At 41.0% G+C, this 21,475-nt stretch overlaps 1 protein-coding gene across 1 annotated transcript; it reads right to left on the reverse strand.

Moving 5' to 3' along the window:
• Positions 1 to 81: 81 nt before the first annotated feature.
• On the reverse strand, positions 82 to 17,556 carry LOC124303595 (general transcriptional corepressor CYC8-like). Its single transcript, XM_046761002.1, has 8 exons — positions 17,408 to 17,556; positions 16,161 to 16,303; positions 15,723 to 15,975; positions 15,426 to 15,554; positions 15,058 to 15,177; positions 2,383 to 2,732; positions 1,948 to 2,298; positions 82 to 1,798 (listed from the first exon to the last, which is right to left on the reverse strand). Exons 2-8 carry the CDS (start codon positions 16,287 to 16,289, stop codon positions 1,097 to 1,099), a joined length of 2,034 nt encoding a protein of 677 aa, XP_046616958.1. The 5' UTR covers positions 16,290 to 16,303; positions 17,408 to 17,556; the 3' UTR covers positions 82 to 1,096.
• Positions 17,557 to 21,475: the final 3,919 nt, after the last annotated feature.

Here is a 21,475-nt window from a genome sequence, read left to right on the forward strand (position 1 = left end):
ACGGCTGAACCGATTTAATCAAATTCATTTATCGGAAATCTAAACCGATATATATTTTACTACGGTCTTGAGTGATTACGGTTAGATCGGTCAGAATTTAGAGATTGCACAAAGCGAATGGTAGAAAGGAAAAGTAGTGTGAACGTGGAAAATCAAGTGTATTATGACACAATGATCGTTTATTTATAAGACTTTTGCGTTATCCATATTTCTTGAAATATGCACAACAGGTAGGTAGGTACATAGCTTTTATATTTATTACCTGATACCTATTTACGAACGATAAGACATTCTGTGACACAAATTTCAAACGTCGATACATACATATAAATACGTACTGCCGTCGTATGTACGTATCCGAATTGTCTTCCTTTTGCATATAGATATACACCGGAATTCATCACTAATTATTTCCAAGGAGTCTGTGATGTGCATATTGAATAATAACTTAATTCGTACTTATAACTAGTAATGTATACTATCATCAACTAGTACGTAATTTTAACATGATATAAAATGTGGCAACATTACAGGCTTCTTCTAATATTTGGATTTACCTTGGTTTTCTTTAAAACTCCACTCTGAATGAGTAATAATCTTTGTATAATGACTGAATGCAGAGAACTTACTTATCGTTACGACTAAATTGTATAAATGCATCGATTAAATCATAGATGTAGCAACAAATTGCATATTAAACAAACATAAAATCAAAAAATCACGTAAAAAATATTTAAATAAAACAGAAATAAAATAACAATTTTAGAATACTTTTTGGTGTCAGTAGAATCGTGTACAAATTCGTAAACATGTTCTTATAGCCACGCGACAAACATGAAACAAATGTGCGCATTCCAGTTGATTCAAATCCGGTACGAATAAGTTGGTTGTAGATAAAGTAGAGAAAGAGAGGTATTCGCAGTCCTCCGCGATGAGATTTGTCAAACGAACAAGGTCATCTATCGCGATCAGTGATTAGCGTTTCCAACCAGACTAAACCATACTGAGCAGTGATTAATACTGCTAATGTACAGACCAGCGTAATTTTACAATTTCTTGGCGTTCGGCTCGCAAGATTCAAGAAAAACACATTTAATTATGTCATATTATTATCTCCCGGGAGTTTTTCTGAATAGTTGTCGTCCTCAATTTCGTCATCGGGATCTCTACTCCGATCCGGTGATTCGTCTTTGTCGTTCAACTCGTGTATGTCATCCCCATCATCTCCGTCGTCTTCATCTTCTCCATCTTCCCCGTCGTGGTCCGGATCCTGTTCGTGCTCGTTTTCGTGATCATCTAAAATATCTTGTTCCTGTTCCAAAAAGTCCGTTGGTACGAATTCCATTTGTTCTTCGCTATCGTTGAGATCAGGCGGACCAGGTATTTCGCAAAAATTCAGATCTCGGTCCGTGCTACTCCGCTCCCGATCACCTTCCGGATCTTCCTCCTCGTGAAAGTCATCCAAGTTCCCATATCGTGCAGGAGATGACGAGCGGTTGTCGTGACCATCGGGAAACATTTCCGTAGGACTTAAAGGTATATCTAAAGGTTCAAGTTTCACTGTCACTGTCGGAGAAACAGGGCTCTGGGGACGCTGCAAGCGGATTTTCGTGAACGGTTTGCTTGGTTCGTTTGATTCTGAAGGGCGACGTTTCTGAGTACGTTTCTGAGCAGTTATCACATTGGCGGTATTGGGAGGTTGGCTTTTGGCTTCTTTGGTTTCTGATGAGATTCGCTGAATTATTGGTTGGGACGTCGACGGCTTTGATTGCGGGATTAACATCGGTGGCTTTGTACTCTGTGGGATAAAAATTGAAATATCACATTGGGTTTTTCAGAAGCTGCCATTCAATGATAAGCTCCAACTTTTCATCGACAACTACAAAGTGAGTGGGTGCGTATCTAATATTTGTGTAACAGCAATGACTGAAGAGGAATAGGAAATACCTGCGAGGATGGACTGGGACCAGCCAGTCCTTTGACCTGCAGCGCTTCGGCGGCATTCAATAGTTGCGGTAACTTGTCATGGGCGACGTTTACCTCGCCCCTGTACATGAATCTGACTAGTGCCTCAACTTCCCAAAATTTGATATCTTTCATGAGGATAATTGGATGCTGGCAAGGATTTTCACGCAGAAGATCAGCGAGGTAATCGCTACAGGTGGACAAAATCATTTTGTGACACTTCAAGGATCGACCCTCACAAGCTAAAGTGACATCGACGAATTGCTCAGTATCTAACAGAGAGGGAAAACTATTCTGCATGTTACTGTGGTAACTATTCCATCGCAGACAAACCTGAAATAAGTTTAAATGGCATTGTAATTTCCAAAAGCATCGATTTTCTTCTTATGAACATAAATTTGTAACTCATATACTAACCTCAGTTGGTTGTTGCGGTACAGTGGTTTGAGGAATTACACTGGGTGGTTGACGGGGTGCCATTTTTATGGTGGTTGGAGCAACGTGTTTCACCTTAAGGGGAATGGTTTTAAGGACTAAAGTCTTTGGTTGTTGTTGCTGTTGCAACGGCAGCTGGAGTTGTTGTCGCTGTTGCTGCTGCTGCTGCTGCTGTGGCTGCTGTTGTTGCTGTTGCGGATGATGTTGTTGTTGTTGTTGGGATTGCTGAAGGTGCTGAGAAGGTGCTGGCGCGATGGGTCTCGGCCTTATGAGCGATTGTCCTATCCTGATTGTTTTGCTACCGGAACTAGCCTGCGTTGGCGTAGGAAGTACTGGAACAAGAATAAGGGTAGTGCACGTTATCACATCGATGTGTAACTGTTCAAATGGTTGCATTGATGATAAAGTGCAAATTGCATCAAAGTGAAGAAGTTAAAAATAACAATTTCGCGGTGTTGCTTGGGGCAGAAAACGTAGTATTGTCTAGTTGGTTTTGTTGAGTGATTCTGAAATTTTTGTTCAAAGAAATTCAAGATGCTGGAACAATCTATGAAAGAGACTACACGCTACAAGGTCGATCCGAAAGGTTGGAATAGCATTCTTACAAGGTCCGAGATGAGACTGAAGAAGACCTTCCCAATCTCTGGGTATCATTAGCTGCTCATTGCCGCGAGCGTTAGTGGGGTCAGTGGGAGCGAAGTGGTTCTCAAGGGTGGAATCCTTGTTCAAAAGGATGTCCAGAACAGCCCTGGAAGTCGGGGTTCTACCCGGCTTGCTCGTGTGTCTCGCCTCCCATTTTAGATAAGTCCACTTCTTTCTACAGTCGGATTCGCTCCGCTCAACACCGTCGGCCGCCGATACAGCTTTAGCTACGGACTGCCAAGCTTGGAGCCACCCACGCCCGTTCGCAACGCTCATTAATATCGCGTCCCGATACTGTCTCACCATCGCCAAGAGCGTCTCGACTTCGCGGGTAGAGAAATTCACTTTCCGCTGCTTAACGATACCCGGGAACTTCTGCGACACCGGCGACGATTTGTAATTCGGAAAGGAAGAAGCTGCTGCTGTCGGGTGCATCGTGTTCATTGGTAACCTTCCGTTTAACCTTCCACCAGGTCCCTGCAGGTCTCCTCCGCGAAGCAACGATAACGCGAACAAGCTGTGCAATTTATTTTTTTCATACGAGCAAAGTTTTCATCAGTTTAGGGATGTTCGATTATGAATTGATCTTTTTGACGCGGAGAAATCGATCTTTGGTACAGATTCTTTTACTTGCTTCCGGGTTGCGGGTTCTGGGTTTTGGGACAACAGGACAATGAACAATTTTATTATGCCGAGGGCACGTAAGAATGTTCAAGTGTGAGAAGGCCTAACTTAAATTGGCCAAAATTTGCGACCCTACTAAGACTATAATTATAGATTTGACACTGGCATCTTACATGCCTAATGGTGATGATTCGAAAATCAATGTACGATTGAGAGAGTCAAGGTAGAAAAGAAAGTGCACTTGATTCTATCTCCCATTCTAAACGTATCGTAGGATTTGGATGTTGTTTATTTGTTGAGCTTTAGGTTTCGATCATTCGCCTACTTTAGAGTTTGGCTTTTTTGGAACACGTGACATGAAAAGATCGGTTTTATCAAGATCGGTTTTTTACCTTTAGATATTTAGTAGAATCGGATTGGTCCAGAGATCGATTTTTTTTTACAAAAGATCGAACATCCCTACATTAGGTATAAAGTGAATTGTTTTATTCAACGGAAGAATCGTACAACATAAGATTTGATTTCGTGGTTGTATTCCTCTTTGCACGGTTAACCAAGTTTTGCAACAACTCGATTGAACAAATATTCTTTCACGTGGATAAATCACTATTTTGCAAGATGATTCTGAATCCGTACCGTTAAATATTTACTCAAACAATCACATGCAATTTTCGACTAATAATCGAACGATTCATAGCTCAAAGGGGAAATTATAACTCGTATAATGCAACGATCATTTCGTGGAGTTGAAAATTTTATTAACTCATGATTTTTCTCGAAAAGTTTTGACTCTAAGTTTACAACTTCCAGTCAAATGCGACTGTCTTGAATATTATTTTTTGTTTTACTGCACCTGTTTGAATAAAGTACATATCACGGGTTGGGTACAAATTTTAATACACGTAATACACAAGTCTATATTTTTTATTCCCCCAATTGCGAATGCACTTACTTGGTCGTTTCATAGTTTAAAATAAACAATTAAGTTCTGCAAGCCATGCTGCAGAAAATTACAAAATATCAGGTACAAATACTGTAATAAATATTTTCTTATTCTTTGAATAAAAGATAGAAAATGAAAATGCAATCATTGTCTCCGAGGCTTTGAGGAGGACGTAAGAATACAAAAACAGATTTTCTTTTCGCCTGCTCTCTAGCTCTCCAGTATTATACATGAGTTATTTTCAGAGGCACGCGGCATAAGCAGCATCCGCGTTATATCTGGCATTCAACGTTCTTTCCCACACGTCGCGTTGCTCTGAACACACACGTACGTATACTAACGTGCGTATACGTAATTATTTTAATATAATAAACAGACAGGCGTAGGTGGGTTAGAATGTTTTTTTTGTTTTTATTTATTGTACAACCAACCCTTTGACATTTCAATTTTATACAGATATTTGTTTGTTTGTTTTTTTTTGGTCATTATTTCTGTTATCGAACAACAGCGGCAACGATTGAATATATACTAATTTTAACGACTCCGACATCGTATTATGTACAACGTACATACTTTAGACATAATATACGTGTTGTTTGCGCAATATCTCGAGGCTGAATTGACCTAGGTTATAGAAGAAATTAAAGCCGCGTTGCAGGAATACAGCCACTAACCAAACTCGTCGCAACGATACCTCTCCATGTCGATATATATATATAATATGTATATATATATATATATGTGTGTGTGTGTGTGTATATGCAGAAAGAGGCGCGAAGTCACGCGGGCGTTTGGCGATAAAAAACGATAGGAAAAAATATCGACGCTAGAGAAATTGCGTATGCACACAAAGAAACGTCGTTACCAGTCACCACACGCTCACTTTTGCACCGCACGACGATGCCTCGCGTATTAATGTATGGTATCGTATCGTATTATATTATGTTATGTTATATTATATTATATTATATCATCCGTGTGTAAGATAAGTTTTTATCGACGACGTCTAATCACCCGCAATTGCTACGACAATTCCTAATCAGCGTCGCATCTGCGCCAGTCGAACACGCGAGTCGTACTACTTGGCCGTCGACGTCCCTCTTTTCAAGTGCAGCGAGGGCAGCGGCGAAAGCCCAGAGAAAGCTACGGGGTTGCTGCACTGCGCACGTTCAGTCCCACCCACCCCCGCTTTTCACTCGCCTCAATACCGAGATACGCTTCCGATGAGAACCGACTTTTTCCCATTTCTCTTTATCCCCGTCTTTTCCCTCATCGGCGTATTATACGAAGATTATATAGGGCGGCCTTGTTCGATTTAACGATGTACTTGTATCGTAGCCGTACGAATTCTGCTGCAAAATCGTGTAAGTGTACGAATGAAAAACGTATAGTCTCGTCACAGAATCAACCTTGCTTGTCTCTTGAGTGTGGCGTTTTTGTCGCTTTAAATTTAGTTTTGCTCTACACGGCGATCGAGACTCAAGTACCTATTATATTTTGTTATCCAGGAGTGCGGCTTGTTTAACGAGAGGTATGAAAACTGTAACGCAGTCAAACTAAGACTTACGGTATACAGGCCACTGAACAACAATCAGTATAACTATGTGATTGTCGACTTCCTGTTGACCCGGAAACACAGTTTTATCACAGAACATATATGTGATATAAGCATAGCCGCAAAGTACGCCGCTGGACCAGAGCGTATATTGTGATAATTATTCGCACATTTAAATTAATCGCAATTTGAGCGATGTAAGGAAAAAGGTAAATTCGAAAAGGTCAATTGAATTAATATTAACATAATAATTTTATACTTCAAGTTGCAGAAGAATTATTTTCAAAATTTCAACAAAACATGGTACTATTTTCACCATATTTTTTTTTTCTTCAATTCACACATTGTAATTGTTAGTAACTGTATCGAACGAAAAAAATATATAATACACGCAATTTTTTGTCTCATGGAATTGATCCTGCGTACTACATGAAGTACGAACATACGCAAACGTACAATCGTTCAATTATCGGAGAAAATTTATAACCTACACGATACCGCGTATAAGTATACGCACATGTATGCGTTTATAAAAGAACAGGAAGTTTTTTAATATCGCCTAATTTCATAGGTCAAGTTTATCCTTATGCGTAGCTTGTAAAGCGTTCATCTTTATTTTTGAAACCAATATTTTTCAAAGATATATGATAACGTAAATGAGAATTCATCGACCCTCTCTCTGGAATATTGCATGGCCGGGTGAGTAGAAGGAATTAAAAGCGCGGACGGACGGAGAGGTGGGGGAGGGGGGAGGAGGACGAGGGGAAGCGCGAGATCAGGACTTTCAGCCGTCATTTTTCGAGGAAGTGAAGCGGTACGAAGGCCTTTGTTGATATTTTTTGCAATACGAGGGGGAAAGACAGAGGGGGGGAGAGAGAGAGAGAAAGAGAGAGGCGCCTGGCGCATATTCATAAAGCGATATATAAACGAGTAATTTCGAGCGGAGGCACCGCCCTTCGGTCCCCCTCCTATATAGCTGCTAGGTACAATAATTAAATTTTCAAACTTCCCCTCCGATACAGATATGCTCGGTTGAGACGACGCGGTGGAGAAGTGGCGGGGTTGTGGGGCGAGGTGGGAGGGGGGTGGGGGAGGGTCGGGTCCGCGACGCCCCCACTAGCCTCACTAATTTATACATTTTTTTAAATTATTGATTAAAAGACGCGAAAACCAACCCCCCTCGCTTCCCGACGACTCCCACTTCTTCTACGCCGCCATGTTTCACCTCTGTTGTCTGGGCTTCCTGTGCGGCTGTAATATGCCGCAAGGGTTCAACGATACTCTTTTTTTTTTATCCTGTATCATACAACGAGGCTAAAAAATTTCATCCTTTCTACGTGTATTTGATTATTCATGTAGGCGGTATGTGTGTGAATTTGTATAATCCTCGATCATCAGTCTTACAGACACCCTCGTCGTCGTTTTACTCTGCCTGGTATTTTTATTTTTTTATTTGATTTTTTTATTTATCTAAAATATGAACGGATGAAAAGTTTAAGTCACAGAAATAAATAAATTTGGTAGAATCGTTGACGATGCATTGAGGGATGAAATTTATTATGGCTGTAGAATCGTCAATACAAGCGTTGAACTTTTTCGCGCTTCGATTTTAAAACTGAAAATTTAAAGTCGTTATATCTCGAAAATTCAGTGCAATCGATAAGTGAAGGAGAGAGAAAAAAAAACGGAACCTCATTTTAGCTTCTAGCGACAATGTGCCTAAAAAAAATTTCTCAACTTTGACGAAGCTGGTGGAAAATTGAAATCCGTACAGCCAACTGTCAATCGATCATCGCTATGAGATTTTTACAAGGTTGGGTGGAATTTGCGGGGCTACAAGATACGACGGACGGCAAGATGTGAGAAAATTTAAATGTACAGAACGCAGGGAAGATGCACGAAAAGAGGTTTTTCGTCTTTGACCTATTACTTTTCTTTCCGTGACAAAAATTAAGGTCAATGTAAGCGATAAGCAATTTTTGTCGTTCTGCTACACGCCCATTCGTTGTATCGGAGGATCGTTGATAACCTTAGCCCTCGTGCTTTATTACGCCTGTAAGTTTGTCGTGCGTGTTCCTCTTAAAATTCTAATAATTCTCGTTTAGGTCGTCTATATAGTTCGAGTTCCAAAAGTATTCGCGTAGAAGTGCGCTCACCACGGTTTGCGCTAGGCTTTTTTGGGCGAAAACAGTGTAGAATTGTAGATTGATGCGTAATTTAGATAGCGAGAAAAAGTTCAAAACTGCAGTCTTTAATCCTGTTCTGTATAATACGTATTAACAGGATCGAAGGGATTTCTTATTTGTCGACAAGTGCTGAATATTATAGATGAGAATTACGAATATGCGTTCTCTTCAGATTCGAGGGGAATAAAATATTCCGGCAAAATGAGCTTCGTTGAAGACGCCGCTGCAGCAGTTCGTAATCGGTGTATTTCCCAACCCGTCCAGCTGCGGCGTTACGTCAAATGAGCCGCAAGACCGTCGAACAACGAAGCTCTCGTCGGCCAGACGGTTGGTATATGACGAATTAAAAAATTTCCCTCTATCCAGCCAGTGCAGAAGGCCTGTGCCTCATTCGTATAACAGCTGCCGTTCTGACCTGAACTCTGCATAATTACGAGCAGCCGCGAGGACTCGCAGGATTAACGGCTCACGAGTATTATAAGCCAAATTGCAATTAAGAGAAAGAGTAAAATTTGATCGATAAACGAAGCGAGCTCTCCTCGGTTCATTATACTTCCTAGAGGTTGTCTCATCACGTTCATGGTCTGCAAAGTGCGTTTGGAGGTGTATGTTTTATTGTCGCAGAATCGCAAGGCACGCGCAATGTTACGCATTTGTGGGCCGTGTCCTGCGACCAGCTCGCAAAGTTAACTTGCGTGAACCTGTAGGTACTTGGCTGCATCGCATTTAATTGCGCGATTGAAAAAGATAGAATAAATATTTGCAAGCGCGATTACCCCGCGTGTTTATACGCGGTGTAAGGAAACAGTAAATGCACTTTGTCGAAGGCGTGTTCAACGGTATTAGTCTATCTCACGTAGTATTACTCGTGATGTTGACGGTACGAGTGAATTTTCCTTGCCGGATATAAATGAAACAAAAATAGCATAGAAAAGGTATACCGAATATACATTTTACATGAAATTAGATAATGCACAAAATGGGAATAAAGCATTGCATGGTGTAGAATCGTGTTTCTCATTACCGTGATACCGTCTCCCGATAAGTCGTCCTCCGTGATGAACCCGCAAATGTCGATGCAAATTGGTGGTCCCGCACTGTCGGGGATTGGCGCCCCCTCTGACGACAACGGCACCGCATATACGGCACTGGGCTCTGAGAGGGTCGTTCAGGCAGAGATCGAAGTGGGCCCAAACGGCGCTGGGATTCGCCATGGCCCTGAGACTTCGAGAATGGGATCTAACCCGGCTGCTCGAGTGCCCGGAGGAAAATGCGGAGGTTGTCACGTGATCGACGAGGCAGTCGTCCTCGTCTTCCGGTTCCTGTTTCATGATGCCCGACACTCTCTTGTGCAAAATCTTACGTGATCCCGAAATTTTGACGCCTTTGTATTCTCCGGTATCTTGAGACGCGAGATCCTTGCGAGACGTGTCAATACGTCAAACCGTTTTCCAGTGAAACTGCGTACATACGTATATTATACTCGTTCGTGTACAACCATTTCGCCGAGTTCAAACACGCCCCGATTTTACCGAACTCGCCGTGAATTCAAATCGTTAAACTTTGCTGAGCCGGCTGCGTGGATATACGTATACGTGTACAAGCATGTCGTGCTGCAGCAATGATTCACGCGAATACGGTGACTATACCTTGACCCCTGAACCCCGATGAAAAGCGTTGCGTACACTCGGCTTCTCAGATTCTTACGACTCCTGCGGGAGTTGGACAACTGAAAAGAATTTCAATATTCCAATGGCGATATGAAAATCTCCGGCGTCCCGACAGCCGGGTCGAACGGTTATACGCGCACTCACTAGTGAGGATAAAAAACCGGGTCTAAGTCCCCTTGCCCCTTGTATTAGAGATGATCGAATGATCGGTCTAACGTCTTCCAGACGCGCTGGGCGAGCTCGACACTGGACTTTTTCATTTTGCCAACTCCTCGGTCGAGGGGTTCGCATTCCAGCATGCCGGGTGTACGCACAAGCCCTAGACTTGCCGCTTCGAATTCGGCTCTAAAACCTGGCGAGTAAAGCTGAACTCGCCGAGGGAAAAGACGGAGGGGGGCAAACGCGGTCGCCTAAGAGCAGAGGGACGTCCACCCCATTGTTCGTGCCCCCCTGGTTATTCCAGGACAGGTCGTGACCTCGTACTTTTCGTGCCTGAGGACAATTTTTTCATCTACAATGTGTCGCGCGCTGCGACTTAAGCGGTGTGAAATACATATTACAAAACCGGACGTTGCTGCTTCCTCGGAAGGAAATGAATTTTGAAAATTTACGCAGCGGGCTGGACGATTAATCACCGTATTCAAGCGCAAACTTTTTACTGCAACGGGACATGTACATGTACCATCTAATAATAAACAACAGATTTCTTCAGATACTTATAAATGAGAAATTGTCGGGTACGATTAATCAACAACGCATTGCAACTGTAAAATTATGCAGCAAAGGTGCGGCTGTCGTCAATTTTGAATCGCTGATTTCAACGAGTCTTCGTCAGCAAATCCACCAAAGTTCGATTTTTGATGACAATATTCACATTGTTAGTGTACAATTTGTGCAACGGCAATACTTATAATACGCTGTAAAGTAATGTTGTACGCAACATTTTTTGGAGATGATATCAATAATATGTTTTTATCATTTATTCAAACCGATTTCTGTCAATTATCATCACGCTAAAAGGATGCTATAGTCAGTCTTTACCGACCGTATAAAATATGTCACATATTTTCACTATTACCTAAAAATATAGTTGGTAAGTTTACACAGCATAGATGCGAACATGGCGCGGTTAGCGCACTTCTAAATTCAATGCCTAGCAAATCTGACCGAAAACATTTTCGGTTCATGGGAAAATAACACTAGGAAATGTATGCCTAGTCATAATTCAATTACAGGAATACATTTCTTGGCATCATTGTTAAGTAAAACAAAATTTTATTAGTACATTTATGTTCAGCATTGCATGTAGAATTGCGCTGTCTGCGGTAATTTCACATCAGCGATGCGTAATTTTTTTGACTATAAGATCCTCTTGAGGGTAATCTTGGAACAAAATTGAACCAAAATTGAATTCAACCGCACCTGCAGGTAATCCTATTCGTTTTCATCATTTATCTGTCCCGACATTTTTTTTTTGTTTTAATTCATTTTTCGGTTAGACTGTTTGTTGGTAAAACGCTGCGGAGATTCACATCGAATGAGGTACAGACGCTAGAGATTACGTGAAAATAAGATACCGGGTCGAGCAACGTGTCGGATAAGAAGCACGTAGCTTCCGTTCGTTACATTGATTGAATCAATAATAGTATTTAAATTTTCTTCCTTCAAGTCCCACCGCGGTTTTGAAACCGAGCATTCGTCGCCGCATCGTAGGACGCAACGTCGCTGCGGTTTGTTGTTTTGTTCGAACCGAAAATGCCTGTAATATCTGGACAAAAATTCCAATCAAATTTCGCGATAGTAACGAGCTTTCCTCGAGCGCCTAAAACCACCCACAATCATCGGTATTCATCGTAAACTTTATCCGAAAGTGTCGTAAATATACGGGAGCGACGGTACGTCAAGTGGTCACGTGGCCGCTCTGGTACGATTAGCGATATACGTCGGTATAAATAGTTTCAATTTGCGACGACGAGTCAGAGGTTGTCTGCATAGAGCTGGCCTGGTGCACGGGGTCCGTAACTCGTGCAAGTTTTTACCGGATTCGGGACCTGTACGACTGGAAGATCGCGGACAAAGAGTGTAATCTAAGTGTGAATTACGTCATCAACGATTAAGCCGACGCTCCACGTCGCGGCAGATGCCTGTTATTTTCTCTCGCCGATTTTCTTCGATATCGGCCGAGTCGGTGCAGCGGCGTTCAGTTTTCGATTCAATGCAGTCGACCCAGGGAGGATTACGATCGGATCAATAAGCGAGCGTCGCGAGAACCCGCCTCTATCAGGCACGTAGTAAATTTCGGTTTGTGCGCGCCTGGTTTTTCGGCCTGCTGAATATGCAACGGTTTTCGAAAAGATCGCGGAACGAGGTGCGAAAAGGCAATTGCTATAAATCGGCATCGAGCCGCAAACATCGATCGGGAATGAGACAATGACTCCGCGACGCTGGCGCGCTGTGTCTCAACCCGTGTACGTGTGTGCGTGAGCGTCTCTCTGTGTCGGATATGAATCTGCGGAGCGACGTAGTAGTCGATGTTTTCAATTCCGTCGAGGCACGAAATCCCGGAGCTTGAGGAAACGAGGAAGAAAAAAAAATCACGTCTCGTTTCCGACGCGATTTGGACAGTGGAGTCGAGAGACGGCTACCGATAAATTGGACGATTACGCGTACGGGAGAAATACGAATGTTGCGAGGCGATCGTCGTGCGTATTAGCCCCGCGTTTGTCGGCCGGGGGAGCCTTTACAACGAAAATATTGAGCGTGTATATAATTATTCTTAGAAGCAGGGGCTTTCTGTGGTTATAGCAACCCATTCCTTGCAACGAGACGTTCCGTCTATAAAAAGCAATCATTATCTCGCCCTGGGTTGATAATGTATATGTATATCTGTGCGTACTACGTATGCGCTTTATATAAATATGTTACAAATGCGTATGGATATGACTGTGTTGGACGCGTACGAGGGAGAACACAAGCTCGTTGCTCTTTTAGAGATCCAGTTGTAGGTATTTTGCGGAGATTTGACGGTCGCGTTGGCGTATCGAGCGCCGCTTTAAAAACGTGCTTTAAGAAAAACACTTTGGCGGCGTTGTAACATGTTGTAATAGGTGTCGGATGTATCTTAATCACTCACTGGAAATGTTATAACAAATAAAGAAAAGGTGACGATTGACTGCGGTGCGGTAGCCCGGAGAGTTTTGTTCGACGTTGATAACAAATTAGACGGAGTGAACGTAGTTGGAGAAGAGGAAACCGAACCACACGCACTATAAGCCACTCGTAATACTCTCGCTGCAGTCATTCACTACTATCATCATAACGACGAAACGCGCGCAAACCGGGCACTGTTCGAGCCGCACCGTATTTCCTCGTGTTTTTCAGCCTGATTCGGTCGAAGAACCGAGTCCATCGAAGCTTTTTTATATTTATTTGTATTTCTTGTTTTATGTATTAATTCGTTTACGTTTTACCAGTTAATATCGAAGCGCGGTTGGTGCGCGAAAAGCGGCAGGAGGACGATAAGAACACTGGGGAGAACGGATTTTCGAAAAAAAAATTTCAAAAACACACGGGACCGAGCTTCGCGAACCTGGGATTGACGAATATAAAATCGCAACGGGAAGAGCTTAGAAAATGGCCGATGTGCTTTGCACCGTGCTTCAGTGGTAACGATCCCCCCGACCCAGGAATGACTAAAATCGAAATCGGTGGCCGAGGGGCGTCGGGACGCGCATGTGCGACGGCGCCGGTCGTCAACGCATTATCTGTATCATATGTGCGCTCTACTATCCGACCTGATTACGTTGCCCGAACTTTGTCAAGACATCGATTAACATGTTACATTGTAACATGCGTTGCACGCTTTTGGCAGCTTCCGGAGCGTTGCAAAAATAAACCGCAATCTCAGTTTTCAAAATGATAACGACGCCTTTTGCGTTTTACTTACATTTCATACACCGCGTTACACATTCCACTGCAAATCGAAGTATGGAATATTTCACGATACTAAAAAAGGTTTGATGAGAAAGAATACACAGATATATCGACGGAAAGTGACGCAATTGCCGTTAAAACATCTAGTCACATGTATTTTATATTTATCATATTCTTAATAAGAGTTTTATTCTTACTTACGTACCAAATTTATACACATATCTATACACATCGCAGGTGGGTGTATGAAAATTTGATTGCAGATGTTGTTGTACGTATCACAGACATTTCTGTTTCTTCTTGACATCAATATATTTCTAAGAAGATGTACTTGGGAAAACAATCGCGCTATTGGTCAATTAAATATCAACGTTTGATGACGAATTTGAAAAACCGAAGACGAAAGCGATAAAAGGTGTCTTTTTTTCCTCTCGTTAATGAAGCGAGCGCGCGATAAATATCCGATAAGAACGTAAAAAAGAAACATATTCAAACTACCAATACACGTTAGTTTAATTAATTTTGCTTAAACTTGTATTTATATACGGAGCAGACAATGTCGTTTGAAACTCAATCCCACGTTGAACGGTAATTTGAAGATTTTTTGATGAAAAGAGGAAAGAAAAAGCTATTGGAATAACGATACGTCATGCCATAACCATCAGCAATATCTCAAATTACCCAATACCAGCTGAGTCAAACTTTAAAATTGGCGCAGATGATGTTTAAAGTGAGCCTTTCACTGCTGCCAGTTGGGTTGCATACTCCCAGGCGCCGAAATGAGCTGACGATAAGAAAAAGCTACGCGGTTCTTGCTCATAATACTCGCAATATTTTACACGAATTAGAACACTTTGTTTGTCGCGTGTTAAGGGGGGATTGTAAAATTACGTAATACGTGAAATACTTACGGTTGTGTTGTACGATACGTTGAATTTCCAAAGGAAGTAGAATAAACACGTGAAATGGCGGGATAAAAGGAGGTTGTTGAAATGTGTATGCTTTGAAGCATTGCAGGGAAATTCATTCATCTTAGGTACTTTAAACAAATCGAAACATTCCGATTGGTTACTTAATCAACGTCATTAAAAGTAATTGGCTCACCTTTTTGAAGTCCCGGTAAAAATTGACCTTCAGATTGATCACCGCCTTGCCAATCAGATACTAGCTCGAACTCACTATTATTTCTGCTCGTCGATCGTGTAATCCGCTTCGTTTCCACGTCTGCGATGTGAAATAATTACGATATCTCATATTAAATGTAAGAAATTGGCCGAGAATTTTTTGTGACATGTCTTGATAATTGGTCAGAGTTTTGAATAGATCAATGCAGCGTATAATAAAGGCAAAAGAAACTTGCGTCTCCTGAAATACAATCCATCGTTCATTTAACTCATTATTAATTTTGAAACGTAAATATAGTCCCTTATCACCGGCACTCGTCATGCAAATGAATGACTGGTTTAAATTACCGTTTGGTAGTATTGGCAGCATTGGGCACTGGAGTTGTAATTGATTCTGGATCTGCCAATCGGTCCATGAGACAAAATCACTAGGCTTTAGATTCCCAGATTGTACCATTCGTGTCCTAGGCTCATCATCTGGGACAGTAAAGCAGCTAAATTAGTAAGAACTTGGATGTACTAGTGTAGAATGTGTTACAAAAGTGAAACTCGACGCTCAAAGTTGCATTTAAAAATGAAATTCTGTTGCCAGCTACTGTTATCATTTTTCGTTCTCTATTTCTTTTAACAATAATGTAGACTGACCTGAAAGCACCGAAGGTTGACCTAAAGCAATGTATCGTTTTCTGGCCAATTGTGCTGCGGCAAAATCTGGACTATGATTGTGTTGCATTCGTATTCTTGGTTTTTTGCAATCCCCTGTAGTAATGAGACTTCCTCTACAGTGCAACGTTCTGCCAACGCATCGCCAGCGTATCGTATTAGGTTGTTTCTTATGCAATGTGTACATGAAACCCCTGTGAATGACTTTAGGACCTCCTTTGTTCGAGAGTACCACCTAAAATCAAGAATTCCACTTCATCGTACTTCCAAAAAAAGCGATTCAATCACTACATTTATATTCATAACTCGAAGATTGATTATCCAGTATCCATCGATTTTCATTATTTATATTTTCAGAAATTTACAATTAATCATCCTGTAAAATAGTTGAAAATAAAGTGTACACCAAACATGGAGCACCTCAGCGGTATTGGAATCGTCCTCATTCAGCAATTCCTCCATCTTAATCATAGACGATGTTTCAGCTTTCTGTTCCTTCGCATCAGAGTTTGCGTTAATTTTCGATGTACATCCAGTTTGTGCCAACATGTTCCAGAATGACTCTGCAGACAAAAAATACAAACCTGTTATAACTGGTAATGAACAAGCGACTACACATACCTTTACGTAAAATGCAGGTAGATTTGTTGCAACACATAGAATCAAGGTATGGAAGTAGTTGCCGTTACAATAGAAGTGAGCAAGGTTTGCGGCAAGTAGCAGTGCTACAACGATCTGGCAGCGGTTAAAAATGTAATTTGCACATTGAGATGAAGCCTATAAGGTGTTGAAAAATTCTAGGGCGTTCCGTTACTATTTTCAGAGTGAGAGACGAAAATACAGAAAACTATCGAAATTACTGTTATTCAATTATAGACCGTGTTTCTGATCCGTGCACTCTGTATCATTTTAGTTTCATTCTTTCAACACCCTTGCTTCGCTGATACGTTATATTACAAAAATCAAAGAAGTCTGTTCGGTCAAATAACTAATCGCCGAATTTAAAACAATATGCTTCCCGTGTGCTTATCCTCATTACGGCCACCAGTCATCATTTCATCTACAAGGTGACAGTTGTCGGTATCTCTTCTGTGTGGCAACAGCTGTGAACTAGTTCACAGAGCAGCAACAGAGTGCAGCACCGTAATGTTGTTCTGATTAAAAAAACGCGTAAGGGCGCTGGACGAGTAACCACCGAGCATCGAGCAAGTGCTCCGAACTGTAAACATGGTATTATACATACGTTTTCAAAGCTCGATAAAAAAGAACCCAACTTGTTGGAGACAATTAGGAACAAACGAAACTCTGACTGACGCAATCTTTGGCCACACTATAATTGGTAAACAAAACAAATCCGATCAGATACCGAGTGGATGAAAATTGCGCAAGCAAGGTACTTGTGTAACAAAAAATAACGAGATTAACGTACGATTACAGTAAAGAACTTTCTACGGCTGACAAATATATGAAACGATATACGCATATATGTTACACAGCAAATATGAATTTAACGTACGCATAAACAAATGAATATGAAACCGATCACCTGATACGGGTGACGGGCGTAAACGTCAATTATTCTGGGTAATATTCGAGTGGGTAAATGTGGTTAAAGGACGTGGCAATTCAGGTAGGCATGGCAGGACTATAATGAGACAAATTTGTACCTGACAGTCTAACGACGTTCGTCGGTTGACAATTGTCGGGGTAAAAAATTCGGAAAATGGAACTCGACGAAACGATACCGAAATGGCCAACGTCCTCGGTCGACTGGACGGCCGTCGCGGCGGGACGAGGAACACCAAGAAATATGGCACCGCTGCGCGGCGATCAATAAACGGCACCAAGGTTTCTGGTCCATAAAGGTCCGTTCATAGCGGAGCGGCGCGATAACGGACAGGCGGCGTTCGAATTTTTAAACGCGCCTGAGCACGCTCTCATTCTCATCTGACCATCCGACGCGTGCAGATCGAAGTCGCAGGGTAACTGCGCAATTCCGCTTGCACTCACAATCAGTGGCTTGGTTATGTTAATGCGACCCACATGCGACCGATCCGATTGCGAGTCAGGGGCCAATAAAAAAAAATTAAAATTATATTGAGCACGCTCTCATCTGATGATGCGAAGCGTGTAGACCGAAGTCGCGAGGTACCTGCGGGCAATTCCGGTTGCACTCTCAATCAGTGGCTTGGTTATGTTAATCCGACCCACATGCGACCGATCCGATTGCGACTCAGGGGCCAATAAAAAAAAATTAAAATTATATTGAGCACGCTCTCATCTGATGATGCGAAGTGTGTAGACCGAAGTCGCGAGGTACCTGCGGGCAATTCCGGTTGCACTCTCAATCAGTGGCTTGGTTATGTTAATCCGACCCACATGCGACCGATCCGATTGCGACTCAGGGGCCAATAAAAAAAAATTAAAATTATATTGAGCACGCTCTCATCTGATGATGCGAAGCGTGTAGACCGAAGTCGCGAAGTACCTGCGGGCAATTCCGGTTGCACTCTCAATCAGTGGCTTGGTTATGTCAATGCGACCGATGCGATTGCGACTCAGGGGCCACCTCCAGTTAGGCACAAAAAAAAGTTTTTTTTTACAACCATTTTGCGACTCGGACCCTCAAGACGAAGTAGCTCCGTAATTCGACGAGAAAAAAAAGTATCGTGAATTGAGCTCACGCGACTCGACCTAGAAAACTTTTTACGTTGATATGAATTTAACAACATTTTATATTGGAATAAGCCTAATTTGATGAACCTTTTGGTCTGCAGTTAATGTCTCATTTTTCACATGTCGTTTTCGAGAAGTTTCGTATTATTGTGATAAAGTTTTTTTCATTCGAAATAAATGTGAGCTTTGGCCATGTAATTTCCGGTATTCTACAATTTTGTTATCTACACGAAGTAAGAGTTTTTTAAACCCAGCTTCAGATTTCCACTGCCGATTTATCGTCTTAAGGTTGACGATCGACGTTTATTCAGCTGATCAGCTGAAATATGAGGAAAATACGCCACATAGAAAGTGTAGAATAACCCAATGGAAATCGATGATATTAATAAATTGAAGCTAGTTTATTATCCTTACGTTTTACTTTCCTAGTAAATTTGTATGGATTGCAAGGTACTCGAGACTAGTTCGTCTTTTTAAAAGTTGGACTAGGCGGAAGTATCCTTTTCTTGGCTACATAAAAAAATCGAGAAACATCGAGAAACCTTTGGATCGGCTACTTTTGGCTACTTCCGCGACAGCTTTCGGCGACTTGAGGGATCGAGAGTCTGGCAACCCTGGCAAATGACTTTATACGCAAATACAGTAAAATCTGACATCGGGGATTATCCTATAATTAACTTTGGATTTTAATTTAACGGCTTCTGTAGGTTCGAGGTTTGTTTAGATCATTGTAACAACCCATCACGCTCCATCACAAAATGTATACAGCTAAGGAATCGTATTTACGCGTTGGTAACCTCGGATTTATTAAAAACAAGTCGAATAAAAGAAGAGACAAAATTAATGATAATTCCACGCTTTTCAGTCAATTTCAGTGATTGGATAAGTTGATCGTATGCTGAAATATTACGAGATGAAATATTATGACATAATCCATATTATATTTACGTATTATAAATATGTTGCCTGTCTCATTACATATCTTTCTATATTTTTTTTTTAATCTAATATTTTATTTGGAATAAATTATTTATGATCATTAATTCGTATACCTTTAATGACTTTATACAACCTACGAAACTCCAGGTCCACTAGCATTGACCTCATTCCGTTTCATTTAAAAAATCTATTATCTACCGTTGGTATCACGCTCTGATACAATTATGCAACGAACGGACAAATGTCCAATGCTTAAGTCAAAAACGGTTAACGCACGAAGATCCAGTATTAGAAACGAGAGTTTACCTGCCGTGCAAGTTAAGGCATGGTGACAAAAATCCATAGCCAGAATTGTTGAGGTGTAGTTACGTCAGAGGTTGGATTGTTTTCTTGAAGAGTTTGTTGAGATAGCGAATTATTTTTCCGATTCTTTTCACCTCGGTTACCGTGAGATTCCAAAGAATCCCATTATTTGAGACTTTTTTTTCTGTTGCTGGAACAAAGAATACAAAAAACATATAGCCACAGACTTTTAATATAATTGGATGATGTGTCCGGCTAAGTAAGAGTTTACTCCCAAACGAAGGATGAAGTGTACTCGTATACGTAAGGACATTATGTGTTTGTTTGCCTTTTGCAATTGTGCGTCAGACGTCTCAAGTTCTTGGGCTGCTAGGTCAAGATAGAACCAAAAGTCAAACACTTCGGCATATAATATTTATTTTATACTTTCAAAAGACGATATGTCCCACTGTCGTGCGCAGTATCGTTAAAAGCTTTTGGGAAACTTCTTGAAGACGTATCGTATGACTGACGCGGTCAAATTTTCAATGAATTTATACCTGTACAGTCGGAAACGTATGTACCTTGCCCCATGTTTTCTGCTGTCTAATAATTGCGAGTTGCGATGTAAGAAAAAATCGCTGAAGATGATCCACATGGAATTTATCCCAATTTTCATGCAATTAGTCCAGTCAATGGGTCGTTATTCGCCCACCAGGATAATGATAAGTACGTCTAGATCAGGCAAGGTACTGCCTTTTTAAAGAAGAATAAAGATTCACTGGGCATCAAGTTTACGGAAGACTTACATACCTAAGGTTATTAACTGACACCCGAATACTTTAACCCAGCCTCTCAGCCCTTTGTTATAATGTGTGTAATCATATACCTTTGTGACGTCACCTAGGGGACACTGTCCCATGGTACTAAAATTCTATTCTATTCTCTCTCTCTCTCTCTCTCTTATTTATTCTCCTATTATTTCTTATTTTCATTAGCTACACATACTCTGTTCAATGTGTTATTATATTTATTTTATTAATTAGTTCATTTTTTATTTTATTGTTATTTAAATAAGTGTCTATTTTGTTATAATTTATAAATTACTATTGTTTATTTTTGTTCGCTTTTTATTTTTCAAGTAGCAATCGTTAGTTTAATTTGTTAACGTGGGTTATACTTGTGTATGTATTCATTTTGCCCCACAGTGTTCTAGGGCATAATATACATAATCTTTCTCTCTTTCTCTTGTATAAACTCAAGTTTTATAAAAACTCTCTTTCAACTGTGCTTAGAAATGGGTCTAATTGTAAGTTTGCTGTGGCTGTAAACCTTTCTCACATTGACTATTGTTGCCTTTTTTATTATGACCTTAGTGACGAACTCAATGCCGTATTGCAGAGAATAGTCAATTGTTGCATACGCTTCATTTTCGACCTTTGGGACGACGAGCATGTTATTCCATACAGACATCGTCTGGTATGTTTGTCTGTTAAAAATAGGGAGCTTTATTTTCTCGGCATTCAAGAATCAAGTTCATCGCATACTTCAAGTACAATCAGCAATAGCCGTGTTATTTACGTAAGCTTTTCATTTTTCTAAATCCCTCTTGTCGTTTTGCTACGCCGTCTGTAACTTTCAATATCCCTTTTCGACGCAGCACTCTATACAGAAACTCTTTTTACCTTTAATCTGTATATTTTCGAGCGAGAACATATTCCCCGGTATTTCTATTATACACGTTTTATAAATGTAAAAGAATAAAAGATCCAGTGCTGTACAGTGATAAGTTGTAATTATCTGATCTTGAAACAGCTTTATTTTTTAGAGTAACAGTA

This window comes from Neodiprion virginianus, chromosome 4 (assembly GCF_021901495.1).
Source record: "Neodiprion virginianus isolate iyNeoVirg1 chromosome 4, iyNeoVirg1.1, whole genome shotgun sequence".
Lineage (NCBI taxonomy): Eukaryota > Metazoa > Arthropoda > Insecta > Hymenoptera > Diprionidae > Neodiprion > Neodiprion virginianus.